The sequence below is a fragment of the Achroia grisella genome, unplaced genomic scaffold (genome assembly GCF_030625045.1).
Source record: "Achroia grisella isolate CSIRO2021 unplaced genomic scaffold, CSIRO_AGI_Agris_v1 utg567, whole genome shotgun sequence".
NCBI lineage: Eukaryota > Metazoa > Arthropoda > Insecta > Lepidoptera > Pyralidae > Achroia > Achroia grisella.
Window position 1 is genome coordinate 786,640 of NW_026712947.1, and position 11,271 is coordinate 797,910.

At 33.8% G+C, this 11,271-nt stretch overlaps 1 protein-coding gene across 1 annotated transcript; it reads left to right on the forward strand.

Moving 5' to 3' along the window:
- Nucleotides 1-754: 754 nt before the first annotated feature.
- On the forward strand, nucleotides 755-11,271 carry LOC131848685 (uncharacterized). Its single transcript, XM_059198611.1, has 10 exons — nucleotides 755-839; nucleotides 2,229-2,390; nucleotides 3,232-3,394; nucleotides 4,349-4,470; nucleotides 6,057-6,301; nucleotides 7,176-7,339; nucleotides 8,155-8,278; nucleotides 9,157-9,440; nucleotides 10,045-10,172; nucleotides 11,104-11,271. The coding sequence occupies exons 1-10, from the start codon at nucleotides 755-757 to the stop codon at nucleotides 11,208-11,210; spliced, it is 1,584 nt and encodes a 527-aa protein (XP_059054594.1). The 3' UTR covers nucleotides 11,211-11,271.

Sequence of the window (11,271 nt, forward strand, 5' to 3'; positions counted from 1 at the left end):
CCGCGGGCAAAAGCTAGTATATATATATGTATATTATAAAACATACAAGTTATGGAATATTTTACATATTAGCGTAGCAACTTTGCGTGGGGTAGCACAGTTTATTGCCACTGGATATAAAATCCGCTATCTTCTTATCATTATCATAATTCATATAATAAAGGTAATCCCAATGTAGTTTAATTAATAAACACAATCTCAGCTTAAACAAACACATGTTAATAAAAAAAAACTTGTAAGCAATAGGTACATATTTTGTCAGTATTTCAGGGTTTTTCATGGATAATGATGATGATATAAAACTCTCAAGCAAAACAAATATTTTTATTTCGAACTATTATAGTATGTAGATTATACATAGAGAACTAGTTTTTACCCGGAACATTGTCTGTTTTAAGATAAAACATAGTCCCTGTTCGTCCTTATGATTATTTATAAGTACTTTTAAACCAAATTTAAATTAATTCAGTCGCTTTTTAAAGGGTGATAAACATACATACAGAGATGTTTTCTTTTCTATAATATTAGTAGATATACATATCTAGAACAGCTACAGTTGTAGTCATCTTTCAGTTCTAATATTTGTGTTATACAGAACTTGAACCCATGACCCATCGTTAGTTTAACCAATGTAATGGTAACAAAAGAAACTATTTATCTATATTATACTCTTTATTGAACTTATAAATTAAATTATTAAAACAATGTGACATAAAAATATTTATAGGTTTATTTGATATTTCAGATCTACAAAATGGTCGCAAACGGAACATTAAAGGAAGGTTCCAGATATGGCAAGATACCTTCAGCTACGCTGGATGAAGCCATGGCACTGGCAGGTAAATCCTTATTTATACTTGAATACTACTCATAACTCAAGTAAATACATTATATGTTATATACTAGTTATTTGCCTATCTGGCTAGAATACAGTTGTCCTTACTGTGCAGTGGTATCCAAATTTACTTTTCTTTTTTTCTCTTTATAACATGACTTCAGATTGTTTTAATATCTATATAGATGACACTCGTATACGTATCTATATACACTCATATATAGATACAAGTATTAATCTGTATATATCACAGCCGTCAACCTATTTATATATCATAAATCACTAGGCATCTAATCTGAGAGTAGGTAATGTTGTAATCACAATTATAAATATGCTAATGCACGTCAAATAGAAGTGCAAGACCCTTTAGATTAGATAATAACTAACCCAGTGGCATCATAAACGATACAAATATGCAGTAATTATTCCATTAGCATATGCAATCATAAATATTATTTGTATCACTACATTTATCTATTACTAACTACTCATCCCGGCTTCGCCCGGGTGTACATGTATTATACATATAAACCTTCCTCTTGAATCACTCTATCTATTAAAAAAACCGCTTCAAAATCCGTTGCGTAGTTTTAAAGATTTAATATAGGGACAGACAATGATAGCGACTTTGTTTTATACTATGTAATGATTTACTTATATATCTAAAATAATGATGCTAAAGTATATATAAAGATATCAGAATCTAATCCAAACTCAGAAGTTAAAAAATTACAGGATAAGAGCATGACATCAGTGCATACCAAATTAATTTATATGAGGGTCTGAACTATGTGCTAGGTTTCTTAATATAATTGGAATTTCATACAAGCTGACGACTAAAAACTAAAGCTGTAAAGGCCAACTCCATTAGAGTGCATGGAGTTGCTGATACATATTTGCCATTCATCGTCATTTTTTTTTCGCGCTTACATGAACAGCACTACGGACATCAGTTTATCATATAACGCCCGTTATACCACTCATGCGTTACCATTCCGGAGAACTAATATATCACATCACATACACATCCTATGTGGTTATAGCCAACTCATACATAAACGAAATATCTCCTTTTGAAAGTATATACTCTATCCTGAGGAGATAAAAATGATCGTTCCTAAGAATATCCTTCAATTCTGGTCCCTTCACGGGTCTTGAAGCGAACTTTAACAAGGGGCAGTACAATAGATCTATGTAGATCGAAGTGACACAGGTCCTACCGCCACTTGACAATAACCCAAAACCCCAGAAAAAAAGATATCCCGCGTCTCGCCTGTATTTCACAGTAAACAAAACATATATTCCAGCTTATAAAGCAAGCTGCTATGGCAGCGGAAATATGTAAGTCTAAGGTGACCTCGATGTAATTAAGAATTTTGATTTGATTTTACAGGTTTAGGTGTATACAATATATTGCATATGTTGCTATGCGGAATTATACTGCTCGGTGTGATCATGCAGAGCCTGGCTCTCGGTTATGTGATGCCGGCAGCACAGTGCGACCTCCAGCTCACGTTGCAGCAGCGTGGCTGGTTAGCAGCCATACCATTCTTAGGTAAGTCACTATTTCAACTACTCTTCAATTACATTTTAAGTCAAGGTTCTAACTTTGACTTAAAATGTATTAGATCATACGCGCTGTAGATTATACCTACGTGAAATTTATAACCTGTGTTATTCTGATGTAGAATATTATTGTAAAGTTTCACTAAAATGCATTCAGTACTTTGTGCGTGAAAAAGTAACGTAAGTAGTAATATCCACCCATTGTTATCATTTATGTATAATCTTCTCTTTCCATCACTCCACAATTCCTTTTAGCCTGGAAGAAATCCCTCATTTGGTGATAAGTCCATTATTGTACAATTTATTTTTAACGCTCGTTGTTCTGGCATTCTAAATGTTTTAATGTACAATAAAGTGTTATAAATAACAAAAACGAAAATATTTTCTTAATATGATAAAATATAACAAAACGCGATCTTTGGTTTCAGCTCAAAATGAACAAATTTCAATAGTAATTGAAGACGATCAATTTATTTTAAATTAATTCCAACATAAAGTTTTGTTACAGTTATTTAGTACCTACAATTATAGAAAATTTATTTCCAAAATATCTTATTTTAAGGCAATGAAAAGCATACCGTACATATATTTTATTTATCTATTTATTTATGATGTACACCACGAACAATATTGTCATAAAATATACCATGAAACCTACGTAATACAACCTAATTGTTTCTATCTCCGTTTGTTCAGAAATCTCAAGTAACAGTATAAATTTATTCTGCATAATAGTTTTCCATTCCTGAGCACTGGCAAGATACATATTTGTCAATAAATAAATAAATTTAAAATCCTATTTCGATCTGAGTGAAACTTTTTTTTTTCAGCTATAATTCTGATGTCCTATTTATGGGGCTGGCTAGCTGACACACGCGGGCGCAGACCAGTCATGCTGTTCTCTATGCTCGCTAACGTTGTCTTCTCTGTGCTCACCAGTTTCGCGCCAAACTTGATCACGTTTGCCGTGCTGCAGTTTTTTTCTTCTGTATTGTTAGTATTTATGATATTAGTTATGTCGTATTTATTGAATGTTCACTTTACTTGACTTTGACTTCACCAAAGTCTCGTAACTCTATCTTAACGGCCTTGAGTCGTCTAGCGGTTTACCACACTGCTTGATTTCAGATAGTCGCAGATACGAATTTTTTGCACGATTTGTGTTTATGAGTATGATTGTTTGTATTTATCTGAGTGTTTTCTATGTATATTATCAATAAATGTGTTTAAGTATTTCTATCAGTTATCTAGTACCCTTAACAGAAGCTTGTTTAATAATTAATTTGGTACTAGATGGTGCTTTGTTTAGGTTTAATAAAAATATATTTAAAACTATATGCACTTTTTAATGTATGAATATGAACTGGTGATCCTTCTATATATATTGTCTGTGCTAACAGCAATATAGATAGAAGATACAACAAGATACGTATATCTATATGTATATACACGCGTATATATCATGTGGACCATACCACGTTATTATGTGCCCTGACTACTCCAAATACGGTGTAATTCAGGAGAAAGTCGTTTGCACGTGTACTTTCCAGTATAGAATTGTATATATACATATATATATATATATTCGCGCATTTAGAGGGTAAATAAGTCTCTAGAAGAGATCTCATCAAGTCCTGTACTATTCAAGATTTTCTATAAATTTATTTCTAACACTGTGAAGAAATTGTAATTATTTTTATGTTAGGCTAAAAAGGACTTGTATCCAGAGCAGTAAAATATAATAAAAAAAAAATAGAGGGTAAATGTTATTATATTATACTGTCTAAGGATCTTTGCCTGTTCCATCACTGAAAAGGAGATGGACGAACATGGAAAAAAAAAAGTTATTATATTATATATAGACGACGAATGCCACTTACCATCAAGTGTTCATTCAACTTTTTTTGCCACTCCAATAATATCTAAACAAATTCCGTTATTTTCCAGTATGTCAGGACCTTCAGCTGTGGTTTACACGTTCATTGGTGAATTCAACAACATACGACACAGAGACAAAATGGTTGCATTCGGATCCTCCTTTGTCGGGATCGGAACTGTCATTTTACCCGGTGAGTGTGTGCGTTATGATGATTATAACACGAGGCGGAATTTCAGCCCGAGCCATAAGCGATGGCGTAATAGAGCGGAGTGTGTTAAATACGCTCGTATGTTGTACGACGTTTTTTTAATAAACTTGATTTTAAATAAACTCAACCTGTGATGCACAGAAATTTCCGGCCATTTTACATTTTTTAAACAGCATGCTGCCTACTACTTTTTCGTCGATCATCGGCACATGAAATTTGATAAAAAATAGCACATAGTGCAACTTCCCTATTTACGTTTATAACGCACGCGTGTTTTATGGGTTGCTTTATATATTACTAGCTTTTGCCCGCGGCTTCACTCGCGTTAATTTATTCGCTTAGGGGTGGAATTTATCAAAATCCTTTCTTAGGGGATGCTTACGTCATAGTAGCTTTGGGCATGCAAAGTCTCAGTCCGATCGGATTAAAATTGACAAAGTTTCATACAAATTTTCATCCCCTATTTTATGCCTTTGGGAGTAGAATTAATCAAAATTCTTAGCGGATGCCTACGTCATAACATCTACCGACATGCCAATTTTCAGCCCGATCCGTCCAGTGATTTGGGCTGTGCGTTGATAGATCACTACGTCAGTCACCTTTGAGTTTAGATTAGTTTTTATTATTTAGATATTTAGTTTTCATATTTAGATAAGGGTGATGCTTGTTAGGCAAATGATAGGTACAACATTTGAGTGTATACTGTTCCGTTTATTATAATAATCAATCCTTATATACTACTTACTTACTAAGTACATTCATCCTTACAATATCTAAAAACAGTGAAATTATATCCACATAACAAGCAAGTGTGATGAAAAGATATAATTCCGACCTAGTTACGGAACAAAGTACTTCTCTGTTCTGTGATCCTAATAATGTAAATTTCTTTAATTTTATATTATATATTTTATTTTATATGTATATTGTATACATATATTAGATGTATATGTATTTATATTATGTGTATATATATATATATATATATGATATATTACTATTACTATTTACGTCTATTCATTCTAACTCCCGCCATTCACCACTGTCTCCTGTCTTTTCTCCTCTATCCAAAGGTTGTCCGGAAATCGCTTTGGCGGTAAGATCGCCTTTTGTACCTAGCCTACCTTTCTGTATACTATGAATTTTTTTTTTTTGTAATTGTTTAAGGTGCAATAAAGAGTTATAAATAAAAAAAAACTATCTAATATATAAAATCCTCGAGTCACAGTGTTTATAACATAAACTACAGCAAAACTGCTTGACTGATTCTTGAAAATTTGTGTGTATGTTCAGTAAAGAGATATATGATAACAGTTTTTCAATTCAAGGTTTATTAATTTTTTTGTATTTTTTTTTTTTATTTTGATTCAGCATTAAAAAATAATACATACAATCCTATTTTTTTTTAATAACGATATTAATTTATATAGCCATAACTCTTGGCGGATCACCTTCTTCAGTCTTCGTTTAAAATATTCCTTCGTTTACTGTATGTGTCCTTTTACGTATAATAAAGTTCTATCTATTGGATATTAAAATTATATCAACGTAATTTTTTTTCTCTACAGCTATCTGCTGGCTGATTCTACCTCTGGAATTTTCGTTTTACATTCCATTCCTGGATATCTTCTACCGTCCCTGGCGCCTCCTGGTGGTGGCCTGCGCGGTGCCCTACATGATTAGTTCCGTGTTGCTCCTCTTCACTCCTGAGAGCCCCAAATTCCTGAGTGCTACTGGCCAAAAGGAGAAAGTATTAGAAGTTGTAAAGAACATTTATTCTGTGAACCATAGACAACACAAGGAAACGTTTCCAGTGAGTATTTCAGCCGTCAAATTTATGTACAAGAGGTATTTCTGCCGTCAAGTAGCGTGATTGGAGGGGAATCGGATTGTTAGTAATGTGTATTAAGAACTCCATTTTTAGCATGTACTATGTTAGTTTAACTTCCACGCGGTTTCCTCTAGAAGCCATCGTGATAAATTACTGGTGAATTTGACCTGACCTCATGCTCATCTTATCAGCTGCTCATCCTCCACTGGTATACCTGCCTGCGCCAGCGCAAACCGTTAGCGCAGGAACGTTCACCATATCAATGCATCCATTTAAAAAAAATAGCTTGCTTTGTAATCTGTGTATACTGCAGCATGATAACTCTGGTAGTGACGGATTAAGGGCTAGGGATCGTAATTTTTGGAGCTCTAAATTATTTTCATATCCCAATTATACGGAATCGTTGATTAATAATTCACGGCCTTGAATTTCATGTACACATGTACAATTGTACATATTGTCTGCTTTAGTCTTTGTCCGTCATTGAACCCTCGACAATTGCGCTTAACCACAGCGTCAATTAGTCCCACGACAAGCAGAGCTTGTGTTATGGGTACTAGACAACTGATATAAATATATAAATTCTTTTTATAAATATATATATAATATACATAGAAAACACCCAGATCGATACAAACAATCATATTCATGAATAAAATGTTTGCACCGACGAGAAATCGATCACGCGACCATCGGAAGTAAAGCTGTATGTGTAACCGCTAGACTACCGGAGTAGTCAATATCTTATATATATATATCTTATTTATCGTTTTATATCATTTATTTTTATTTTAATTATACATATTTGTGCATATGGAAGTGATGCAAATAAATCAAAAGTTATTTTTTCGAACAGGTAGAATCTATATTAGTGGAAAGTCAAACGGAAAAGTGCCCTGAAGACAAGGGCATAAAGGCGATATTGTCATCGATGCGGGATCAGACTGTGCCACTCTTCAAACCGCCTCTACTGCCGTGGACCTGCCTCACCTGCTTCGTGCAATTTGGAATATTTGCCACGTGAGTGTATAAACACTTTGTTGTAAATATATTAATACTAGCTGTGGCCGCGACTTCGTCCGCATGGAACAGTGACTTTAGATAGCATTAGATAATTTTTTTACAAATTTTGTCATGTTAAGTTTATCTAACATTTTTTTGACCCCCTATTTATTAATGGGGGGTAAAAAACTATCTTTGAAAGTATGTTATTTTATTTTATTTCATACGCTTAAAAGTGATTTTATAAACTTGCAATGTCATATTTATTTATATTTAATCAACACCATAAAAAAATATTTCCTATTTAGATTATAACTAGCTGTGCCCGCGACAACGTCCGCGTGGAATACTGACCATGACCAAATAAACAAAAAATATTTAATAATCGAACCCAAAAAAGCCCAAGTAAAAAGTTTCATCGTTTGATCTTCAAAAATGATGAATTTCTATACAACCTTTCATGTCCCCTTTCAATCCCTTATAACTCTTTTTCTTTATATTTAATCAATTAATCAATTCATCAATTTTTAATCATTTAATTTTTTTAATCAATTAATCAATTTAATAAATATTTAATCAACATTTTAAAAATAAGTTTCTAGCTTCCAGCTTTAAAAATTACGATACTTCCATACAACCTTTCATCTCCCTTTTCTACACTTACAACCCATTTTTCGCATTAAAAAGTATGCTATATCCTTTCTTAGTGTCTAGACTGTGTGTGTATCAAATTTCATTTAAATCGGTTCAATAGTTTTGGCGTCACTTCAGCATTTATAATATTAGTAAGGAAATAACGATATTACTAAATCTACTTTTGTGTTATATTTTAGCACAAATGGCTTCTATGTATGGTTTCCAACGATTCTGAACGCGGTAGTAAACCACGACGGGGGACCGATGAGGATCTGCGACATTCTCTCGAATAGTAACGATGTCAGCTCCAATGGCACAGATGTGAGTAAATTTGTATAATAAAATGGAATATAACAATATGTCTTCATGTTTGATGTCCTATGTCAATATTATTACTGTTGTGGTCTTAACACGTATAAAAACATCTCTCCGATTTGCTTCCGATAGGCGCGGGTTGGCACATAGCAAACATTTGTATTAATGTCTATGATTGTTTGTATCGGTTTAGGTATGTTGTATGTTTTGGATATTACATATGTAAATACATATTTCAAACGTATTATTTAAGTATTTCCATCAGTTATCTAACAAGTCAAAAATCATTTATTCATGTAGGACATTTTAGCCGCTTATGAACGTAATTTTTTTTGTGTTCTATAATTTTTCTGTCTATATCGGATATCCTTTGGTATCTTATTGTAATGTTTTATACCCATTCCCATAAAAGACCCATTGACTTTTCTAAACGATACTTAGGAACAGCAAGTTTGTCTTTAAATCTAGTATTAATATTATGAATATTGCTATTTTTTGGGAATTAGTGAAGATTTGAAAATATTTGCCTCTTTGAATTTCTGTCTTAATGAATCACGACTCCTTACGACTGCTTTCACAGTAAATCACTCGAATCTAGTTATGGGTATAACACAAATTCAGCCTATCTAACTTGATGGCACTGTGAAGTGTCCTGAGTTACTATTACTATACCTAAATATTAACATTAAAAAATGTATATAAGTGTATCTATCAGTTGTCTAGTACACACACAAGCTCTGCTTAGCTTGGGGCTAGATGGCGTTGTGTGAATTGTCCAGGGATTGTACCAGAAATTATTACTACCACAGATAACATAATATTACATATACTAAAAGGTTTAAAGATGATTGTTCAACTGCTATAAAACTCTTATTCACTTCCAGATTGAATGCAACGATTCTATGAATACAGCGACCTTCCAGAACTCCATCTACATCGGACTGGTCTTCAGCTCCATGTACTTGATAGTCGGCTTCCTCGTTGACTTCGTTGGCAAGAAGCTCATTTTGGTAACCTTGCTATTCTCCACCGGAGTCTGCGGTATCTGCGCTCAGTTCGCGTACAACAAGCAACTGGCTGTCGTCCTCTTCGCCGTGTTCCAGATGTCTGGAGCTTGCATCGGATTGATGACTGCTGTGGCCGTGGAAATGTTTCCAACTAAATTTAGGTGGGATCATCTTATACATAACAATCTTGTGTCACAATGTTAGTTAGCATTCTCTTAAAATTTTTATAAAAAAAATTATGCATATTTAGTAGGTCTGAGAATCGGCTACTATCTTTTTTTCTTACCCCCATGTGACGAGGGTTAACATTTTTTTTTGTATTTTTTTTTATAGTGTGGCATTTAAAACTGCATACAACCCGAAATTTTCACCCTTCTACCACCAGCCCCTATTTTTTAATAGCAATATTAGTACTGAAATTTATATGGCAAAACAATGATTTGCCGAATCAGCTAATCTAAGCAAGGGATATCACTATCATTACACAGTATAAAACAAAGTCGCTGTCGCTGTCTGTCCCTACGTATGCTTAAATCTTTAAAACTACGCAACGGATTTTGAAGCGGTTTTTTAATATATATTTTGAGGCGGTATATATATATATATATATATATATATATATATATATATATATATATATATATATATATAATACATGTACACCCGTGCGAAGCCGGGACGAGCAGTTAGTTATACTTGTGAACTGGTTTTTATTATAGTTTTTTTTATATTAGCATCTCAAATATTAACACTTATTGTCAACAGGGCGATGGCGCTGTGTCTATCTATGATGATGGGCCGAGTGGGGTCCATGTTGGGTTCTAACCTAATAGGAGTGTTCCTACAGTCCAATTGTGGAGTCAGTTTCTATCTATTTGGCGGGATTATCATATGTAAGAAACTTTATTTTACTAGACCACTTCTTTAGGCCTTTAGGGATAAAGGATAAGTAAAATATGATAGGCCTATGTCCAGCAGTGGACGTCTTCCGGGCTGCGATGATGATGATGAAAATATGATAGCGGACTGTGAAGTCATTTTAAAGTTACATCAAATTAGGGTTGCCAACACCAAGTTTAAAAAACTAGGATATGAAGTAAGAAAAACCAGGACAATTTAGTTTAAAACCAGGGCTCAGTAATATACTTGTTATAATTATATTGTAATATAATGCAAATAGGCTAAATTAATAAAATTCAAGTAATAGTAATAATCAGTCATCAGTAGATATTTAATAAAAACTCTACCATTCGAGCAAGCATTGTAAAAGTGGTGCGCGAATTTTGAAAATACATGATCTTATCAAAGCGTTTTAAAAACCCAGGAACTGCTCAAAAACTATCCAAGGACACTACAAAAACTAGGACATGTCCTGGGAAAGCGGGACGGTTGGCAACCCTATATTAAATGGGAACTTGAATTATTTCATTAATAAGGTACACGTTGACATTGTAGGCGCAAGGCAATGTCATGTTCGAAAACGCTCGAACACCACTCCATATATTTTCCTGTTCGTCCCTAAATCCAAATTCAAATTTAAAAATCATTTATTCATGTAGGTTTTCTTTTCTCTAACGCTGTTGGTCGCAGCTGGCCTTTACAGTTTCACCGGACGATAGGGGGCGAGTACGTATGGCACTCCAAACCCGTGGAAGGACTTATGGAGCGGCTGAAAGCCAACTCCCGCCTGACGGATACGACTTTAGTCTGTGGGTACCGCTAAGGGTTCGAACCTCGACTCAGGCTCGTAATTTCGATCCCTGTTTAAATTGGACTGGTATTCATGTAGAATATTATAGTCACTCATATAAGTTTTTTTTCCAGTGAACTCCATATTTTGTTTGACTTTGCCTAACAAGAAAAAAGAAAACACACCTACAACGGTAATATTGACGGAGCCAACACAAAATGAGACTCACGAACCAGTATGAAGTGGTTGTTGTAATCTGTACACCTGGAACAGATATCTACTTACGAAATTACAAATCACAT